The 22,308-nt window shown below is 41.9% G+C and overlaps 1 protein-coding gene across 2 annotated transcripts in view; it reads right to left on the bottom strand.

Annotated features, from left to right (window-relative positions):
- Positions 1 to 12,295, bottom strand: part of LOC100010471 (solute carrier family 2, facilitated glucose transporter member 5) — a 32,518-nt gene extending 20,223 nt beyond the window's left edge. The window contains exons 1-4 of one of the 2 annotated variants that reach the window (XM_007493028.3): positions 12,071 to 12,295; positions 3,428 to 3,526; positions 2,072 to 2,232; positions 523 to 647 (exon numbers count right to left, since the gene is read on the bottom strand). In XM_007493028.3, coding sequence (XP_007493090.1) covers positions 523 to 647; positions 2,072 to 2,232; positions 3,428 to 3,526; positions 12,071 to 12,106 — 421 coding nt within the window. In that variant the 5' untranslated portion in view covers positions 12,107 to 12,295. Of the gene's footprint in view, positions 1 to 522; positions 648 to 2,071; positions 2,233 to 3,427; positions 3,527 to 12,070 lie in introns of those variants that run through there. The other variant, XM_056795828.1, reaches the window with a different exon arrangement.
- Positions 12,296 to 22,308: the final 10,013 nt, after the last annotated feature.

The raw sequence follows: 22,308 nt of genomic DNA, 5'->3' as shown, positions 1-22,308 counted from the left end.
GTTTACAAGTTGCCCCACCTATATGGGTACCTAGCATCCCATTGTATCAATTTTAAAAACAGGCATGACTCAAAGAACTTCCTGTCCTTTGCATAAGCATGGGGCAAAGCACTTTCATTGTTCAGCAAGGAGTTTTCTGTCCTAAAGCAGTCCTAAGTAGGGTGGAGTAGGGATATTCCCAAGGCAAGGAGTTTTCACATTCAAGTAGAATTCTCACTATCTGCTAGGGAATTTTTTTAAGTAGAAGATTCTCCAATGGGGAAATTTCCAACATTCATAAGTCTGAGAAATTTTAAGGTTTACAGGCCCAGGGCAAATCATCACAACCCTTTGGAGCTTTAGTTTCTTCATCTGTAAAATGGAAACAATAATATCTATAGTCTTTAGTTCACTAAGACTCAAATGAACTAATTAATGTATGGAAAACAATTGATACACTTCAAAGCACATAGAGAATATCTGTTATTATTGATTTCCCAATCAGTCCAGCCAGAACAGTGAGTGTGCTCTTCTCATATTTACCTGCACATATTCCAACCATGATTCGGGAAAAGATGATGATCTCAAAGGACTTTGCCACTTTGCTGCATCCCATCAGAATTGCAGGGACAATGGAAAAGATGTTGTTGATCAGCAAAGTCCCCTTTCTATAAAGAAAAAAATCATAAAGTCCCCTCTCTTGATAAGAGAAGCATGCAGTAACTCTTGGGGCATCTAGAGAGTGGAGTAACTTTAGAACATTCAATCTGGAGTCAGGAAGACCTGAATTACAAGTTATATAACCAAGGGAGGGTCATCGAACTCCCATGAGCCTTAGTTTATCTCTTTTTAAAATTAAAACAACATTTTTAACCCTTACTTTCTGTCTTAAAATCAGTTCTAAAGAAAGGCTTGGCAATTGGGGTTAACTGATTTGCCTACAGTCATATTAGTAGGAAGTGTAGAGGACAAGATTTGAACCCAGGATCTCCTGTTTCTAGGCCTGGCCCTCTATCCACTGAGCCATATATCTGCCCCTCCTCAGTTTCTCTCATTTGCAAAATAAGAGGGTGGGATTCTGTGGCTTCTAAAGGCCCAACATGGTATCTCACCACAAGTCTCTAAGGAAAAAGCTTAGATAATCAATAATTAGGTTCAATAGAGAGAGTCAAGATAACTGAGAGCAAATCTAACCTCAGACATTTTACTACTGGAGTGACTCTTGTCAAGTCACTTAATCTCTGTTGGCCTCAGTTTCCTCATCATAAAATGAGGATGACAATAGCACCTGCCTCCCAGAATTGCTTTGAGAATCAAAAGAAATTAAAATTTTAAATTTACAAATTTCAAAGTAGTATAAAACTGGGCTTTCTATTATTATTAAAGCAGTGTATTCTTGTTCAGATACAGAACTTAGGTCCCTCCCCTCCAGCTTTGACTTTTTGTGATTTTACTTTCTGAGTTCTCTTCTAGCTCCAAATCCTAAGAATGCTTATTTTAAATTATAATATCTGCGGACATATATGTGTACATGTGTATATATTTACACATATGAATTCATATGAAGACTTATGAAATACATATTTTAGTTCATTAGCACTCATACTTCTAAGATAGATGCTATACTTTTTGAGAGGTAGCTGGGGGATGGCTCAGTGGTCCTAGAGTCCAGAAGATCTGAGTTCAAATAAAGCCTCAAACATTTATTGTGTGACCCTGAGCAAATCATTTATCCTGTTTGACTCAATTTCCACTTCTGTAAGAATGAAAACAGTAAGAGTTCTTACCTCCTTCCAGGATTTGGGGGAGAATTTAATGAGATAATATCTGCAAAGCATTTGGCGGAATTTTGGCAGAATTAACATTAGCCTCATTTGACTGAGAAGAAAGTTGAGGCTAAATGACTTGTCTATGGTCATAGAGGTGGTGTCATGAGCAGGATTTGAATCTGGGTGTTCCTGACTCCAAGTCCAGCAATTCATCTACTCTGCCACTCAGCTCAAGAGCACAGCCTGAAATTTTAATTCTAAACGTTCAAAGTTCTCCCAAGGTCCGATGATGGATTCCCAGGGATTGGAGAACTCTCCCTTACCTTCCACAAGAATTTACCATTGGGCCAACCATGAGTGACCCCAGGAAACCTCCTAGAGGAAACATGGACACAGTGACAGACCACAGCAGGGTCAAGGATGAGCTACTTAAATACTCCGAAGTCCTATTAAAGTAGGTTGTGTTGTAAAAATTTTGCATGATCTGAAAACATACCAAACAAGAGAGAGAATTAGACTTTACCTGGAGAAGAGAAGATTACCAGGAGGAAGGGTCATGTGAACAGTTTTCAGGAATCCAAAGAAAGATTCCATGGAAGAGGGACTGGACTTATTCTGCTGGGACTTAGAACTAAGACTAATGGGTAGGAAATTCCAAAAGAGTGACCAGTTTCAATTTGGAGTCAGGAAATGGTAGGAGCTGTCCAAATGCGGAGTTGCTGACCAGGGACAGGGCTCTCTGTCACTGGAGGTCTTCAAGGAGAATGTGGATGACCACTTGCTGGGGATGGGGCAGAAGAAATGATCATTCCAGTACCAGTATGAGCTGAAATTAATGGCTACTGAGATGCCTTCCAACTCTGGGGTTCTTGGTTGCGCCAGCAAGAAATGTAATTGAAGCTATTAAGCACCCCATTCATCCAATCGCTCTCTAATTCTCAGACACAAACATCAGCAAGATTGAGTAGAGGGAAAGCAGGGACTGAATATAATTTCCTTCAAGGATAACTGATGTTGTAACCTGATCTTGCCAATGTGATTGAAGAAAAGGTCAGGCAGCTGCCACCAGGATCATCAGTCCATACAACTACCTCTAGTGAGGACCAAATATGTATATGGAGAGCCCTGAACCTGAGGAAAGGCTGCTCCATCCTCATTCCTCAGCTTGCCCACATTCTCTTGACTACATCACAGACGGACAGAAGGCTGGGGCTGGAAGGGACCTAGTGCAACCCAGACCTCAATGGGAATGCCCTTTGCAACCAACTCAACAAGTGATCTTCTGGCTTTTGCTTGAAGGACCTCCAGTAACTCCCGAGGCAGCCCATCTCACTTTGGGATGGCTTCAACTGTCAGGAAGGTTTTCTTTTCATGGGACCCAAATCTGCTTCCCTACAATTACAGCTTCCACTGCTCCTTGTTTGCCTTCTGGTGCCAAGCTGAGCCAATTGAATCCCTCCTCCACATGGCGAGCCTTCAGACACATGGAGAGAGATTCTTGAAGATGTCGTGCAGATGGCAGGAGCTTTGAGAGCTGGGAACCCTCCCCTCACCCTTTATATTTTGTGTATCCCCATAGTAGTGAGTCTTATACATAAAAGCCTTATACATAAGAAATCTTTAGGAAATGTTTGTCCAGTGAAAAATGACTCTCCATTTCCCTGGCCAGTGCCACCTACCTCTGCTGGGGAGTTAACAACAGCAACATTGTACCCATACTGGAAAGATGATCCAAATGCAGCCACCAGTGTTGCCAGCCCCAGAACCAGGGTTAACTTCTGTGGGAGAGATGATGTCTTATTAGGGGAAAGGTCTGGGGAAGTCAGAAAAGTCATTAATGCCTCTGGGAACAGTTGCTATTTTTCTACCAATTGGGCTAGTCTTGGAGAAAAGCTTATGGGAATCCCAGGACCTAAAGGGCACAGTGAGGCTCCAATTAGATTCTTCTAAACTCCTTCCTTCAGTTGGGCTAATCAACCAGGTGATCAGCATTTATTACTTATGACACTGTGCCAGCCACTGTGCCAAGCACTAGCCTTAAGGCTATGAAGGCTAATCTTTGCTTATAGTCAACATTCTCAAATTTAAACCTATAAGCACAAAGACTCCTGAAACATAACAGAAAGGAAATTGGTAAAGAAACTGCCACTGGTTTTCCTGGGATTTTGTGGTGTGGCAGAAAGCACACAGGATTTACAGTCAGAGGATCTTAGTTTATATTCCATCTCTCATGTTGAAGTAATTTAGCTTCTCTGGGTCTCAGTTTCTTCACTTGTAAAATGAAGGGATTGGACTCCATCATATCTAAGACCCTTCCCAGGGGTTAATCTATGATCCTTGGAGTTTGAACTTGGGGAAGTCACTTAATCTCCCTGGGCCTCAGTTTCCTCACCTGTAAAAGGGGGGGCTCAAACTAAAGGATATCTATGTATCTTCTAGCTCCAGCTCTGGACTTCTAGGATTTGTTTGGGGGTTTACAACTCTTCTTCCTAACAACTACCCCATGAAAGAAGGATAGCAACTCTTCATAGTTATTTCCCTTCTGTCACTGAGGAAACTGAGGCCCAAGGGGAAGGAACACTGTGGGCTCATCCAGTTAGGAGATATAGGGATCATGATTCAAACTTAGGTCTCCAGTTCAAGCTTCTGGTTCGTCCTTCTATGTTGCCCCCTAGAGAGAAGTCCCAACAATCCTACTGAGGGAGCATGTGTTGTATATTTGATGTAAGACTTCGCTTGAGGATTTCTAAAGTAAACACCATCTGGATTATGGTTGTCACTTGGGTGATGGAGAAATTGGATTCCCATTTATAGTAGTCTTCAATGACAGACAGAGGAATTCAATAGTCTAAAGTAAGACCCTAGAGCCCACCTATAAACCCATCGCATGTGCCTTTAATTTGAAGAGGGGATCTGAGATTTCACTCTTATTACATGTTATGTATCTCCTTGTCTGGCTCTGAAGAACCCTACTCATCCATCTTCAAAGATAAGCTTAACATCTCAGGGAGGCAGGGAGGGTGATCAGGTGTTGTTGCTAGGTTTAGAGGCAGGAAGAACCGAGTTCAAATCCTACTGGAGAGTTTCTAGTTGAGAGATCGTAGATGATTCACTCCACCTCATCCTCAATTTTCCCATTAGCAAAAGGGGGATAATAAAATATTTACAAGGTTGTTGTAAGTCTCAAGTGAGACAATATATGACAGGTGCTTGCAAAAATTCATAATATGATATTATTTTCAGTTATTATTATTATTTTTTAAACACTCACCTTGTGTCTTTATATCAATTCTAAAACAGGAGAAAGACAAGGGCAAGGCAATCAGGATTAAGTGACTTGCCCAGGGTCACACAGCTAGGAAGTGTCTGAGGTCACATTTGAACCCAGATCCTCCCCAATTCCAGGCCTGGGGCACTATCCACTGTCTTACCTAACTGGCCCAGTTATTATTTTTCGAGAATAATGTCTACATCTGATAGAGACATACAATGTGGCATAGTGCAGAGAGCTAATCTCAGAGCCAGTAAGACCTGGATTCCAATCCCATCTCTTATACTTATTAGCTGTATAACCTTGAACAAGTCCCTAAGACAGTAGAGAGTTTCCTCATCAAGAAGTTCCCTTTAAATAATGAAACCACAATTCCCCATTCCTTTTCCCTACCTCTGATCGAATAGGAGAGATTTAAAGGCAGAGATTATTTCCCTTTTGTATCTCAGTGAGCAAGCATGAATGAATGATCTCACCAGATCAAAAGGGAATCAACAAGCATTTATTAAGCCCTTTTCTATACTAGGGCTTTGTACTGGGTGTTGGGAATATGAAGACAAAAGGGACCTCTGAGCTTAGCTACTTCCTAGCTGTGTGACCCTGGGCAAGTCACTTAACCCTTGATCCCTAGCCATTACCACTCTTCTGCCTTAGAACCCATATACAATATTGATTCTAAGAAGGAAGGGGGAAAAAAAAAGATTGGAAAGGTTCAGGCTCATCCCATTGTCTGGGAAATCCTTACTCCCTGTTTTCCCCCTCCTGATGCACAGGAGCAGATGACAGAAAAGTCCATTTTCCCCTCTGAATAGGCATCTTCAACAAGCAGTGTCAGACAAATTATTCTGATACCACCTTCTTTCAGTTTTCATTTCAGTGTGCTATTTGAAACCGTTGTAATCAAAGTGATGGCAATTAACTTGGGATTTCTGGATCATTCAAGGTGTGGAGGAGAGGGAGAGAAAGGAAGCCAGAACTGTTCAAGAGAAAGGCTTGCTTTCTTCTCTTCTGCAGAGCTGGCTGGGTCACTAAAAGGAATTTCTGGGATGTCACAGGATCATCAATTTATAGAGGTGAAAAGCCTTCCATTCATGGATGAGTATTCCAAGACTCAGAGTAGCTAAACAGCTTGCTCAGTCACACAGATAGCAAGGATCTGAGGTAATGTGGAGAAGAGAGAAGTTACAAGAAAATGCATGCAAAGGACAGAAGCTGGAAATGGGTCAACTGTCAATCAAAGGAAAATTCCATTTGGAATATTACTGGGAAAAGCAGTTTGGAGCCAAGCCAACTGGGACTGTTTTTCTGGTCCGTGGCTGATGGTGGTGACTGAAGGAAGAAGCTGGGTTTATCTCTGGGACTTGGGATAATCAAGTTGGAGGTGACTTGGCTGATTTGAAGGCAGAAGAAGAAGGACAATAGTCCATATATCTCTAGCCCAGGTCTTCTGGTTTCTAGGTTTGGTTCCCTACTCATTCTACCACACTGCCCGTTGATGATGATGGTAGTAGTGATTGTGCTAACATTCTAAAGTGCACAGATCCCAGGCCCATACAAGCATGGGCTAGAAAGCCACATGGTGGAGAAAAGCTCCTTTTGTTGGAGGGCACATCAGAGCAACGACCCAGCATGCCAAACTAGCCAAGGCTAAGGGGAAGTAATCAATAACTAGTTATGTATCATCTCTGGGGCTAGAAGGCTCCTGGTCTCTTGCCTGCTTTCCACACTTACTGGCTAGCCTCTGAACTTAGCCACTCTCTCACCCTTGGTCCATGCATTCAATAAACAAGCAAGTCCAAATAGACAGTCAGATTTTAAAAACAAAGTTTAAATACCGCAGAAACAGAAGATAAGCACCCACTGGGAGAATCATTTACCCAAAGGTAATGGCTTACAGCTGTGTCCAGAGGGGATGGAAATGGGCTTTTTTCTCTTCCACACTCTTTCCTGAATCAGGAGTGGAAAAGCAGGAAGTGACCTCCAGTGGGGGCTGTCAGATGGGCAACAAGCAAGGGTCATTCATGTCTTGTCCCTTAATTGTAGGTTTCTAGCCAGGCTCTATTCTATATCTTCTCTCCTTTATCTACACCCTCCTTCTTGGTGATCTCATCATCTCTTATTATTTCAAGTAGGATAATCTTGCAGATGACTCCAAAAAATCCAAACATACCACTCTCACCTTTCTCCCAAGCTCCAGACCTGTATTCTAGCAATCTATTGGACAGCTTCCACCTGGATGTCCTTTCAGCATCACAAACGCAACAGATCCAGCTCAGGACTTTACCCTCCCTAAACCTATCCTTTCTTCCAATTTCACCATTCGTCCAATTACCCAGGCTTGTACCATAGGAGGAGTCAGCCCTAATTCTCTACCCTCATTCACTACCCTGCCCGGTTACTCCCCAAATATTGTCAATTCTAACCTCCACAACTTCTCTTGGACCTGTCCCTTTCTCTCCACTTACTACACTAACTCAGGTCTCATCACTTCCTGCCTAGGAGTAGTTTCTCATTTTTTTCTCTCAACATCCAGGCCCTCCTCTCCCCATGTCATCTTCTGGGCTGCCAATTAGATATTCCTAAAGTACAGGGTTAATCATGCCCCTCCCTGACTCAAGAAAATTCATGTCTCCTCTTGCCTCTCGGATGAAATACAAACTTCTATTTAAACTAGCCCGAAACTCTCTTTTCGGGGTGATCGCACACCCCTTCCCCTCCCAATATTGCTACCATTCACAAAATTCCGTCTCCTATCTCGGTTCCAGAATGCTCTCCTTTCCTCACTTGGGGTTCTAAGATGGGTAACTGAGAATCACATCTGTTCCGTGATTTGCCTTTTTTTCTGGTGGTGTGACTCTGCAGGAAGAGCACCCCCAAACTGGCTGGCCTGACTTACATACAGAGTGTAAAGTGGGAAGATGCCCCCACCCAAAGGCATGGCCAAGGTGTGGCCATCCTTAGAGGTTCATATCTCAACCTACAGACATTTCCCGCCCAAGAGTCTTGTTGTAATGCAAATGATCTTGGCAGAGGTGATGAGGTCTTAGCAATTATTACCACCTTTATTTATTTATTTCCCAGGTACTAGCTATTGGGGGTACAAAGGCAAAGAGGGAAACTGGCCCCGTTTTAAAGTACCACTGAGGGAGGTTATTTGTGGATATAGAAGAATGTGTAACATATACACACAGCATAAATACAATATATCAGGCCAAAACAGCTGAGCAGGTGAGAAAAGGCTTCAAGGAGACATCAGGAATTGTCAAGGCAGAGGTAAACAATGGAGAGAAGGCCAGGCATGGATGGATGACAACCCAGGCAATACAAAGGGTGGGGAGTGGGAGATGGGAGACAGAAATGTGTGCGCAAAGAACTTTTAGAAGAACAATTTGGAGGGGCAGCTGGGTAGCTCAGTGGATTGAAAGTCAGGCCTAGAGATGGGAGGTCCTAGGTTCAAATCTGGCCTCAGACACTTCCCAGCTGTGTGACCCTGGACAAGTCATTTGACCCCCATTGCCTAGCCCTTACCACAATACACAGTATTGACTCCAAGACAGAAGGTAAGGGTTTAAAAAAAAAAAGAAGAACAATTTGACTGGACAGTTGGGGGTATGGAGAAGAGTAAATGTGTAGGCAAGTTAGGTCCAGATCGAAGAGTTTAAAATACTAAAACCTTTTAGAAGTAATAGGGAGCCATCAGAATTTACTGAGTAGGGGGTGGCAGCTAGGTAGCCTAGAATGAAAAGGACTCATCTTCCTGAGTTTAAATTCAGTCTCAGACAACTACTAAGTGTGTGACCTTGGGTAAATCACTTCCCCTTTTGGATTGTTTCCCGTCTGTAAAATAAGCTGGAGAAAGACATCGTGAACCACTCCAGGGTCTTTGCCAAGAAAACCCCAAATGGGATCATGAAGAGTTGGACATGACTGAAAATGACTGAACAACAATGGCAGCATTGGATGTGCATTTGGGATTAATGACTGTGGAGGATGGATTAAAATTAGGACAGACTTGGAAGCAGGAGGCCAATTTGAAAACGAATACAAGGAAAATTTGACTAGGGAAAGAAAGATGGGGCCAAAGAAAGTCCTAAGCAGCAGTCTTGGGTGGGGTAAAATAGTTCTTGGTCATATAAGATAAGGGAAAAGACAAGAGGGAGCAGCAGCAGGTGGGGCAGGAGCAGAGACACAGGAAGAGGACAAACAGCTCAATGAGCCTGAAACTGAGTCACAAGACCAAGATACAGCTGGAACCTCTGCCAGGGCTCAGCTGTGTGACCTTGGACAAGTCCCTGAAATTCCCTGGGGCCTCAGTCAATTCATCCTAAAATGGGGGAGGAGACTAAATGTTCTCTTAGGTCTCTCCCAGCTCTAGATCTCTAATCCCTGCTCCCCTGATCCAGTGCCCAGGGGTGTGGCAAACAGCTCTCCCCATTCCAGGCCCAGAGAGGACTTGGCACCCTAAGGGCAGGGACAAAGGGGGCCTCCACCTTCCCTTCATCTAATGATTTCTCAGATTCTTTGAATCAGTAGACCATTTCAGGACTTTGTTTGCATTTCTTCCTCCAAAGCCACCCCAAGGATTCCTGCCTTGCCTTCCCAGGAGCTCTGCCACTTGGGTTGACCCAGGAAAGACAGGGCTGTTCGAGCTGTGGAGCAGCATTGAAAATGAGACCAGGGACAATGTGAACCCCTTTATCAGGCAGCAAAGGTGGGGCAGACCTGGAGGCTCAGCACGTGGAGAGCAGTGTATCCAAGGCTGCTGAATTGAGTCACAGAGTTAGAGCTCAAAAGAGCCTTAGAAACCATCAGGTCCAGTCATCCTATTTTACAGCTGAGGAAACTGAGGCCAGGAGAGATTAATAGTAATAGCTGACATTGATGGAGTATTTGCAAAACACTTTGATGATATTATCTCATTTGGGTACAACAGGTGTTATTATTTTAGCCTTTTTAAAGGGGAGGAAATTTCAGTAAGGGGATGCAACTTGCCCAAGACCACACCTTCAGGCTGCTTGCGCAGTACTGAGGGACCCTTAAGGGTGAATGCCTCTTCCTTTCAGTATTATGTCTGTGTGTAGGTGCACTGGAGCACATGATTACAGTAGAGTGAAAAGAACAGGGAGCTTGGAATCAAGAGATCTGGCTTTGAATTTTCCATCAGACACTAACTGTGTGACTCTAAGCAAGTTACTTAGCCTCTCTGAGACTCAGTTTCCCAAGTGCCAAATAGCTTGATAATAATAATTCGTGTAAGGCAGCTAGACAGCACAAGGGATAAAGCACCAGGCTTGGAGTCAGGAGGACCTGGGTTCAAATCTCGTCTCAGACTCTTCCTACTTGCATGACCCTGGACAAGAAACTTAAGACTGACTGCTTAGCTCTTACCACATATCTGTCTTAGAACTGATAGAAGGGAAGGATTTTGGTTTTTTCTAATTGGTTGCTCTGGGGACAAAGCACTTTACAAATGATGCCATAAAAAAGTGCCATATGATGATGCTTATGATGATGATAGTTATTTCCATTCTAGCAGGCCCCAGTTCAAATCTAAGGAGACCACTTAGCTGCCAGCAGTGCTCTATGTTCTCCCAAGGGCTGTTTGGCAGAGAAAAGGCATAAAATGAAAAAAGAGAACAGTAATTTGAAGGCTCTTTCTTTATCTCTCTCTCACCACACAAGCATAAACACACACCCAGACCCACAGGCATCTCTGGCACAAAAAGTTTGCTAGTTCTCTAATTAGTTTAAAAGCAAAACAATAGAAAAAAACCTCCTGCTATCCAAATAGCCACAATAAAATTTTCTATTATGAGCATTTTCTGACTTCAGAACTCATTTTCCAAGGGTCTAGATGAGGAACAAAACCCAAATTTGATCCTTTGATTTCCACATGAGAGGCAATGCAGTGAGCTAGAGTTCTGACCTTGGAGTCAAGAAGACCCAAGTTTCAATCCTGCTTCTGATACTGGACTCTTCAACCCATCTGAACCTCAGTTTCCTCATCCGTAAAATGGGGATAATGAAACCTGTAGTACCTACCTGGAAAAATTGCTATGAGGGTAGAATCAACTTACATATGTAAAAATACTTGGCAAACCTAAAAAATCCTCTGTCTACTATTGTTATTTTTATTATTTTTAAACCCTTTTCCTGCATGATGATATTGAGCCAATTCCATCTTCCAGCCTCCTCCTTTCCTTTTTTCCCTCAAGTCCCTTTAATGAAACCAGGATGGGGACAGAATTAAATTCAGTTCAATTTGACTGTATAAAGTTCCTACTCTATGCCAGAAACTATGCTAGGCTCTAGAAACACACACACACACACACACAAAAGGTCAGGGGCAGCTAGATGACTCATTAGAGTGCCAGGTTTGGAGTTGGGGAAACCAGGGTTCAAATCTGGATTCAGATACTTCCTAGCTGTGTGATCCTGGGCAAGTCACTTGACCACAATTGCCTAGCCTAGCCCTTACTGCTCTTCAGCTTTAGAACAAATATTTAGTATTGATTTTCATATAGAAGATAAGGATTAAAAAAAGAAAACAAAAAAGGCTAGAGCAATTAGGTGGCTCAGTGGTTTGAGAGCCAGGCTCAGAGATAGGATGTCCTGGGTTCAAATTTGACCCCAAACACTTCCTAGCTGTGTGACCCTGGGTAAGTCACCTAACCCCTATTGCCTAGCTGTAACATTTTTTTGCCTTAGAACCATTATACAATATTGACTCTAAGATGGAAGGTAAGGATTTAAAAAAAAAATGTTTGAAAGGTCCTGCCCTCAAGGAGCTTATATTCTTAAATCTATGGGGGGCCAAGTGGCCAAGGATCCCATCTTCCACATGCCATATGAGCAGTGGCAGGGGTGTCTCTTCTGAGTTTCCTTCCACTGCACTGAGTTCGAACCAGTGAATCCATCTGTGGTATCCCTCTCTATCCCTGGAGAGATTCTTCCCAAGTTCTTTGTCCATTTCTCCCCAGTTCCTGCTCAGGTTTGTTAGTCCCCCAAGAGTCTGCCTTCCCTAGGCTCCTGCCCAGCCTGGAAGACTTACCCCTTGGTTCTTCTTGACTTGCACAGCATCGTCCATCCTTCCTCTAGGAAAGCAGAACTCTTCTGGCTTCCTTTTAAGCAGAGTAGCCAGCGTAGTGGATAGAAAGGGAAGACATGTGGGCTGCACTTTGGACGTGCTAGGGAACAGCCAATGGTATTTTTACAGCCCAACCTGAGCCTGCATAAATAACCCTCTGAGATCCCTGCAGGTCTGCCTTCCAGGTCTGCCTCCCTCTTGCTCATTCTTGAAATTAATGGCCAGGCTGAGATTTAAAGGGGCCACTGCTCTCTCTTGCGTGCCCAGTCCCGCCCTTCCCCCTCCCCAGCTGAGATAGTCAGAGTTCTGCATTTCTGTCCCAGAGATGGGGCAACCAAAGGTTATTTTTGTCAGGGGCGTCTGGAACATCACCGCTGTTACCCGATCCTAAGGTACAGCAAGTAATGTGGGGGCAACTGACGGGGTCAAGAGAGGCTTTGAGTGAGCCCACAGAGGAACAGGAGACCTACAGCATTTTTCCACCTAGAGGTTTTTCCATAATGACAAGTACATTGTGTATGAGAGCTACAACCATCCACAAACAAGGCAGGCAAGTGAAGCTTTGTCTAGGATGAGAAAGGGATTAAAAGCACCAATAATAGCAAATTTCACAATGTACCCCTGCAGAAAATGGTTCCCAATAAGTAGTGCAAAGATAGGAAGTGACAGTTGCAAAGATGCTCCATGGAAATGATTGGCTAAAATAAGGCTTAATGTTTGCCTCACAATCATCAGATTGGCAAAAATGACAGAGGTTGGTGAGGCTGTGAGAAGACAGGCACCCAGATGCACTGTTGGAAATAGGAAGTGGTTCAACCATTCTGGAAAGCAATTTGAATAGGAACTTTCAGACTGATATCTCCTCAAGGCATACCTCCCCCCCCCAAGAATTCAAAGAAGAGGAAAAGGTCTCATAGATATAAAAATATTTATGGCAGCAACTTTTACTATTGCTGTCCAGTCACAGTTCAATCCTTTGTCATCCTGTTTGGGGTTTTCTTGACAAAGATACTGGAGTGGTTTGCCATTTCCTGCTCCAGCTCATCTTATAGTTGAAGAAACTGAGGCAAAAAGGGTTAAGTAGCTAGAAAGTGTCTGAGGTCAGATTTGAAATCAGGAAGATGAGTCTTCCTGCTTTCATGCCCCATTGCTCTACCCATTATGCCACCTAGCTGCGCCAGCTATTACTATAACAAGAACATAAATTATTGCATGGCTGAACAAATTGTCACACATGATTGCCACAGTATGTAACTAGAAATGAAAATGTGAAGTATTCAAAGAAACTAAGATGACAGAGTCAGGACAATAATTCACATGATAACTAACTACAATAGTGCTTTGAAATTAAGACACTTCAGAACTCCGTTTAATCTCCTGATGAATCATGATCTTAGGGAATGGGGTGGCAAAGTATGTCTCATCTTTTGGCATAGAGGTGGTGAACAACAGGAGTGGAATGAGACATATGGTTGGTCATGGCCATTGTATAGACTAGTGATGGTGAACCTTTTACAGGGGCAAGTGATGTGAGAAATGTCCTCAGGTGAGGGGGAGGGGAACAGCCCAGCCCTGTATCCCTCTAGCATTCTAGGAACAAACTCTGGTGAATTCTGTGCTGGGGTTGATGATACTCATGCCCACAGAGAGGGCTCTGAATGCCCCCTCTGGCGTGTATATCATAGGTGTGCCACCATGGGTATAGATTAACTACCTGTTTGCTACAAGGGAGTGCTCTATTATTAAATAACAAGGAAGGACTCATAACAAAGTATCAGTGCTGGGTTGTGTTTTTTTTTTTTTAGGTTTTTTAAAGGATTTTGGGGGGGGCAGCTGGGTAATTCAGTGGATTGAGAGCCATTCCTAGTTTCAAATCTGGCCTCAGACACTTCCCAGCTGGGTGACTCTGGGCAAGTCATTTAACCCCCATTGCCTAGCCCTTACCACTCTTCTGCCATGGAACTAATGCACAGAATTGATTCCAAGATGGAAGGTAAGGGTTTTAATAATAATAACTAAAAAAAAAAGGAGGATTTTGGAGAAGCTAAGTTGCTCAGTGGTTAGAGAGCCAGCTCTAGAGATAAGAAGTCCTGGGTTCAAATTGTAAACCTTAAAATTTCACAGACTTATGAATGTTAAAAATTTTACTCCACGTTGAGGAATCCTTAAATTCCCTACTGAGAAACATTCCCCATTTTGATGTGAGAACTCGCCAGGATCAGAAATGGGAGGACCTCTATTCCACCCGTACTTAAGAATGCTTTAGGGCAGAAAACTCCTTGCTAAACCAAGAAAGTACTTGGATCCATGCTTATGGTGGGGCAAGGAGTTCTTTGAGCCAGGCCTGTTTTTAGAATTGATACAATGGGATGCTAGGTACCTAAAAGGGTCGGGCAAGTTTTCTCTTGATGAGATTAGCTGACTCAGCTGTGTTTTCTCTCTTTCAGACTTACTGAGGAGATTGGTCGACTTAGCAGGAATTTAGATGGGCAGTCCTTTGGAAAGCGTCTACAGTGATTGGTAGATGTAGGGACTTAGGGGAGGTGACATGGGAGAAAAACCCCTATATAAGAAAAAGCAGAATCTCTTGAGGAGATATATATCCTTTTGGAGAAATCCTTTTGGAGGATCTCTGATGAGGATCGCTTGGGAAGAATCTCTTGAGAGAGGCTCTGGAGAAGGGAAGCTCTTGGAGGACAATCTCTAAGGAGGTCTCCCTGGAGCTCCTCTAAGGGGACTCTGTTCCTCTGGAGGCTCTGGAGAGAGGCCCTTTGGAACAGTCTCTGACTGGAAGGCTCTCTGGTGAAGTCAGCTGAGATGGAGCTGGCCTGGTGTCACTAGAATCCTTGTTTAGGCAGACCTTGTGATGAGTGTTAAAAGACTGACTGACTGATTCTCTCTCTTAAGACTCAGGTCTAGGTCATATTGGCTTGAGGCCCTTCATAATTATTCCTTTCTTACTCTTTCTCTCTTTCTCTAATTCCTCATTATATTATTAATTAAAAATCTCTATAAAACCCAGTTGACTTGGGTATTTGAATAATTGGGAATATTTCCCTGGCGACCACCTTATATTTGATTTAAAAACCAAGATACTGTAGTGAAAAACTCACCCTCTCTTATATCTATCACAATTTATATCTTCCACTATTTTAATCACTACAGTTTAAGACATCAACCATTTTAAATCTAACAAAATTTGACCTCAGACATTTCCTAGTTGTGTGACCCTGGGCAGGTCACTGAACTCCAATTGCCTAACCCTCACCACTCTTCTTTCTTGGAACCAATACTTACTACTGATCCCAAGGCAGAAGGTAAGCAGTTTTTTGTTTTTGTTTTTAAAGATCATCAATAAAGCAGTTTTAAAGAAAATAAGGGAAAATGGTTAGAATGAAACATAGAATTACACCATAAAAGTAGCAAAAGAAGGGGATGTGGTTTACTAAGAAGCATCTTTATATCAAATATCTCTGACATATATCTATGATAGATATCTTACAGAAATATATGACTAAAAACCATTCCCCAATAGATAAGTGGTTAAAAGATATGAATAATCAGTTCTCAAAAGAACTTCAAATTATTAACAACCATATGCAAACAAAGGACTTTATTCCCATATCCAACTATGAAAAAAGACAAAATAAGGAATAGTCAATGCTGGCACAGTTGTGGAAAGGCAGACATTGCTGATCTAGCTGTGAATTGAAAAGTGATTTGGAAATATACAAAGAAATTAATGAACATGCCCTACTCTGACTCAGAGATGCCACAGTTCATCCTATAATTCAAGGAAATTGATGATAAAGAGAAAGTTCCCATTATATACCAACCTATTTATTGCTGCTCTCTTTTGGAAAGCAAAGAGTTGGAAACAAAGGAGATTTCCAACAATTAGAAAATATCCAAACTAATTAAGGTAGAGTATAGATAATGAAATATTACTGTTCTCGGAGAAAAATGAACATGAAGAATGCAGAGAAGTATGGTAAGACTTACATGAACTGATAAAGCAAACAGGACCAGAGAAACAATGTACATAATGTCTACAGCAATGTAGAAAGAATAACAGCAGAGCAATTCAATCTGAATGCTATGGAATGATAATGACCAAATTTGGCCAAAGAAGAAAAATGAGAAGGCACCTCCCCCTTATTCTTTGCAGAGGTGGGAACCCATGGGTATGGAATATCATAACATCAAACTTTTTTGATTAGTTAGTTAATTCACTCATTTTTTCCCTCTTTTAAGATTCTTTATAATGAGATATGGCTCTCTGGTAGGAGTTGGGAAAGGGTTATAGTGGGAAACTATATTAAGGTGCTATTTTTTTAAAATATATTTTATTTGATCATTTCCAAGCATTAATCGTTAAAGATCATTTTCTTTTCCTCCCCCCCCCCCACCCCCCATAGCCGACGCGTAAGTCCACTGGGCATTAGATGTTTTCTTGATTTGAATAAGGTGCTATTTTTAAAAAAGTTAATATTTGTATAATATTTATTATGTAACAGGCACTGTGCTAAGCTCTTTCCAATTATCACCCTGTTAGCAAGTGTCTCATTTGATCCTCACAACAACCCTGAGAAGTAGGTGTTATCCCCATTTTTATCAATGAGGAAACTGAGGCAGACAGAAGGTATGTGACATGCTCAAGGTCACAGTGTCTGAGGTTGGATTTGAACTCAGATGTTCAAGCCTGGCACTCAATCTACTGATATCAAAGATATCCAACACAATGTATTTAAAAGAATGAAGTGATTTTTCTCTTTCCCTCAACTGAATTTGTCACAATTTACTTCTTGTATTATTTTTCCAAATTGTCCAAGAAACAAATCTTGATATTACTTCCTGCAGATATGTGATCCCAAGAACTCTGAGAAGTAGAAAAGCCAAGCTACTTTTATACAGTGTCAAAATAAATCTAGGTGGTTGCTTCTGGTTAAACAAATCTCTAGAATGCTAGGGAATAGGATAATGGAACCAAACACTAGGGTTCTGTATATATAATGTCAACAGTATCTAATAAAGATACAAGATACCACGATAGTCTCAAAGATCCTCCAATATGGGACTGTAACAGTTTGCAACTTCTAAACCACTGGCTTCAGCCCTTATCACAGCTTTCAGAACCAATAATTGTGTACGAAGTTAATTCAAGCTACTTGTCCCAGGAGCCAAAATGATTTATGGTTCTATAGGAAAAGGAGTCAGGGAGACTATGTTCTAAGCCAGGCCTTACTATTGACTTATTTTATGACTGGGCAAATTCTCTTTGTCCCCCTTTTTCCTCACCTCATCTGTAAAATTCCCAGATGCTTTCTAATCTCTCTGTGTCTCTTTCAGGCTCTCTCCCTCCCTCTCTTCATCAATGCCATCTCAAGGATGTCTACCTTACAGTTTTGGCCCAGTGTCCCCCAAAGGATCCCTTTAGTGGTTCCAGAGAGGTCCCTTGCCTGCTGATGAATACTTTCCTACCATTTCTAAATTTTTTTTAACATCCCAGGAGGGAGTTTCCTTTTTTCTTTTTCTCCTCTTTCACTTTCTTTCTTTGCTCCCTCCTTCCCTACCAGCCTCCCTTCCTTTTATTTCTTCATCTAAAACCTTCTTTTGAGTACTTTAAAAAACAAACTTTTATCTTCTGCCTTAATATATCAATTCTAAGATAGAAGAATGGCAAGGGTTGGGCCATTGGGTTTAAGATACTTGCACATGATCTGAGGCCACATTTGAGCTTCCCATCAACAGGCCTGGCTCTATTCACTGAGCCACCTAACTTCCCCTTTACTAACTTATTATTGCAAGGTTTTACAAATAGCAAGTAGCAAGGCTGGAATTTGAAGCCAATGCAGTGCTTTTTCCAAAACAATCATTTATTAAACTCTTACAGTGCTAGGTGCTGGAATACAAAGACAAAAGCAAGCCAGCTCCTGTCCTCAAGGAGTTTACATTCTAAAAGGGAAGAAGAAACAGTATAATATGAATACAGACAAAATACCAAATGAATACAAGGTAGTTTTAGCAGGGGCCTTGTAGCTAAGGGCTACGAGATTCATGTACAACAGTGATGGCAAACCTTTTAGAGACCGAGTGCCCAAACTGCAACCCTCATCCACATGTGAGCACCCTGTCTTACCCTCGCCAGGGGAGGAAGTGCTCCCATTAAGCTGCTGAACAGAGGTGCAAGTGAGTAGAGAAATGTCCTCAGGCATGCATGGAGAAGGGGAAGGGAGCAGCCCCCTTCAGTGTGCGCTATTACACGTGCCCTATGTTCACCAACATGGATATATAATATGGTGCTGATTGAACCGAATTTTAAAGGAAACCTGGCATTCCAAAAGATGTTGGTACAAAAGGGAGAGCCTTCCAAGTATGGAGCATTCCATCCTGGGCAAAGGCCCGGAGATAGGAAATCCTCCGACTCTAAATCCAGTGGTCATTCCAGTCAATTAGCAAACATTTCTTAAGTATCTGTTGGGTAAAGACAAGAAATTTGAAATGGTTTCTATTTGCAAAAGGGCTTCCATTCCCCTTAACAGAAAGAACAGGCGAATGCCTAATGATAGTTGAGTAGTTAAATCCTAATGACTTGGACAAGTCTTGAGTTGCCTTGACACAAACAGATAAAAAATAATAGTATTTACATAATGTTTAAAGTTATTTCATTTAGTCTGTTTTATTTCAAGGTCATCTTATTTTAATCATCCCAATAACCCAGGCGGATAGGAATTATTATTATACTCATTTTACAGATGAGGAAAATGAAGTTAAAAGACTCCTTTATCAATAACTCTGACATATTCCCCTAATTTGTTTATAGCGTCATCCTTTATTTCTGGATTATGTCCATTTTGACTTTATTCTGGTAAGTGCTATAAAGTGTTGGCCTGTAGCTAGTTTCTAACATATTGCATTCCAGTTTTCCCAGCAGTTTTTGGCAAATAGTGAGTTCTTTCCTCAAAAGTGTGGAGCTTTGGCTTTATAGAACACTGAGCTGCTATAGACATTAACTGCTGTGTATTGATTACCTAATCTATTCCATTAATCCACTACTCTATTTCTTAGTCATTACCAGATTATGTTATTGATTACTTTATAGTATAATTTGAGAACTGGTATGGCTAGACCTCCTTTCATATTTCTTTCATTAATTCTTTTGGTATGTTTAGCCCTTTGTGCTTCCATATGAATTTTGTAATTGTTTCTAGTTATATGAAATGCTTTTAGGGTAGTTTGATTGGAATGGCACTGAATAGGTAGATTAATTTAGACAGGGTTGTTATTTTCATTATGTTGGCTCAGCCTATACATGAGCACTTAATTTTTTTGCATTCTTTTAGGTCTGACTTGGTTTATGTGAAGAGTGTTTTGTAATTGTGTTCATATAGTTGCTGGGTTTATTTGGGTAGGTATAGCCCCATGTATTTTACATTTTATATTGAATTATTTTGAATGGAATTTCCTTTTCTATCTCTTCCTGTTGAATTTTGAGGGGTGTAAAAAGAAATCCTGATAGTTTATGTGAGTTTATTTTGTATTCTGAGACTTTGCTTATTAATTCTAATTCTAAATTCTTTTGGTTCTAATTCTAATCCTAATGTCTTTTGGTTGTGAAGTCATACTTGAACTCACATCTTCCCAAATCCAGGACTAGCTCTCCATTCATTGTGGCCATACAACTATGGCTCAAAGTCACACTCCTAGAAAGTTTCAGGTAGAATTTGAACTGAATCTCTCTCAAATCCAGGTCCAAAACTCTAGCCACCACCCAAGGTTGCCTCTGGACCTTCTCTGTACATTTGTTGTAGTTGTTATCTTTACTGCATTGAATCCCAAGGCAATTTTTATTAAAAGGCACATTCTTTCCTTTATTGATAGGACAAGGAAAGTGAGTCACAGTTGCCACCTTGAGCCAGTAGCTGAGAAAGCATGGCCAAAGCCAGGCTCATTACAGGGCACCCTGCTTTGCACGTGGACAGCTGCTGAATGCAGGTCAAGTAGCCAGTCTCCAGGGCAAAGTCCCACTAAAGCTCTTAGCCACTCATCTAGCCAGTTTTGTTTGCCTCTGCCAAAAACAAGTTCATTCCAGAAGTGACTGTCACTTAACTGTCTTATGGCCTTAGGCAATTAGTTTAACCTCTCAGTCCTCTGGTCTGCCAAACCAGTGTGAAGACCCAGGTCCCATTTAATATACCTCTAAGAGGCTCTTAAGTTATTAAGACTGCAAAAACTTGGAAAGAAAGGCGCTATCTTATAAAAAGGGCATTCTCCCCCAGGGCTGATAAATTATTAATAAAAGAGTAGTAGATGATTTAGAGACAGAGATAGATAGAGGAATAGATGGATGGATGGATAGATAGATAGATAGATAGATAGATAGATAGGACATTTATTAAATGCTTCTGTTGGAGGGCAGCTAGGTAGCTCAGTGGATAGAATGAGGTCTGGAGACCGGAAGTGGTCTTGGGTTCAAATTTGACCTCAAACATTTCCTAGCTGAGTGATCCTGGGCAATTCACTCGATGCCAGTTGCCTCACCACTAACCTTCCTTTAATCTGATACTTAATACTGATTATAGACAGAAGGTTTTGTTTTTTTTAAACGCTTACCTTCCATCTTGGAATTAATAGTGTGTATTGGTTCCAAGGCAGAAGAGTGGTAAGGGCTAGGCAATGGGGGTCAAGTGACTTGCCCAGGGTCACACATCTGAGAAGTGTCTATGAGGCCAGCTTTGAACCTAGGACCTCCCATTTTGGGACCTCCCATTTCTAGGCCTGGCTCTCAATCCACTGAGCTACCCAGCTGTCCCCCAGAAGGTAAGGGTTTTTAAAAAAAAATGCTTTCTGTGTGCCAGAGGAGGAACTGGGAAGAATTCTCTCCCTGGGGGATGTTGGAGGGGAGCTTTGGAGAATGGCAAAGTTCAGTAAGCAGAAGCTGGAGAGAACGTGTAAAAAGGACTGGGTTGAAAAGGATCTTACATATAGCCTAGTCCAACTCCTTCACTCTACAGAGGAAGAAAGGAAGGACCAAAACTCTTACAGGAGGTTTTTCTAGGTCTTCACAGCCTCCTTCACAGCTAGTGCCTCCTCTGGGATGATCATGCATTCTAAGCTGTCTATTCCCTTGTATGGACACAGAAGTTTTCATGCTGTCTCCCCTTTTGGCATGTGAGCTCCCTGGAGGATAGGGTTAGCTTTTGGCACTCTTTGTATCCCCACAACTTAGCACAGAGCCTGACACATGGTGGTTGCTCAAGAAATACTAGTGGACTGACTGCTTGGCCAAAAGAGAAGTGATTTGAGATTGGATTAGAAGAGACCTTTAGGGTCAGGAACTCCAACTTCCTCATGTCATAAAAGGGTGAATTGAGTACCAAAGATGCATCACTTGCCATCGGTGGTAAGAGCTATGAACCCATATCCTGACTCCAAAGCCAGGTTCTTTCCACTACATCAAGACCTGGGAAAGGGTACCCTCAGAAAATAAGATGAGTATCCTGGGAAGGCAGTGGCTCTTCTATGTTGTCCATAGTCACCAAACTGGCTCCATGTTAGGTATGGGATAAAATACAAATTCTTTTCTTTGGCCCCTTCATAGTCTGACCCCAATTGATCTTTCCAAATCCCCTCCATGTCATTCTGTCTGTTTTCTATAAATGAAGTTCTTACCACAAATGATCCTTCCAGCTAGGAAGTATCGGAGACCAGTTTTGAACCCAGGACCGCCCCATCTCTAAGCCTGGCTCTATCCACAGAGCCACCTCATTGCCCTGACAGTCCCTGTCTTCAAGGGATTCACAGTGTAATTAGAAGGGAGAGAGGGTAGAAATAAGCATTTATTAAGCATCTACTAGGTGCTAGCACTTAATTTATTTTGTTAAACAGCTTGCAAACCATCACATACAAATCAGCTTTAGACAAGGTGAACTGGAAATAATCAACAGAGCAAGTGAACAACATCAACAAAAGTTGACAAAACAACACCAACTCCCACGAAGCTCCCATTCTAATAGGGGAGATGACATGCCCACAGAGCCAGCTGCTATGACATCAAATGTAGAACAATTTCCACAATAACAATAAATGGACAATTAAATTAGATGGTGGCCTGGGAGGATTCTTCGTCAGCTAATGGAGCTCAGTTTGGAGAGATATGGTACTGGATCATTTGGTAGATGAGAAAAGCTAGCACCGGAATG

The sequence above is a fragment of the Monodelphis domestica genome, chromosome 4 (assembly GCF_027887165.1).
Source record: "Monodelphis domestica isolate mMonDom1 chromosome 4, mMonDom1.pri, whole genome shotgun sequence".
NCBI classification, from domain to species: Eukaryota; Metazoa; Chordata; class Mammalia; order Didelphimorphia; family Didelphidae; genus Monodelphis; species Monodelphis domestica.
The sequence above is the reverse complement of the archived record's forward strand: the minus strand, read 5'-3'. Positions and strand labels throughout refer to the sequence as shown.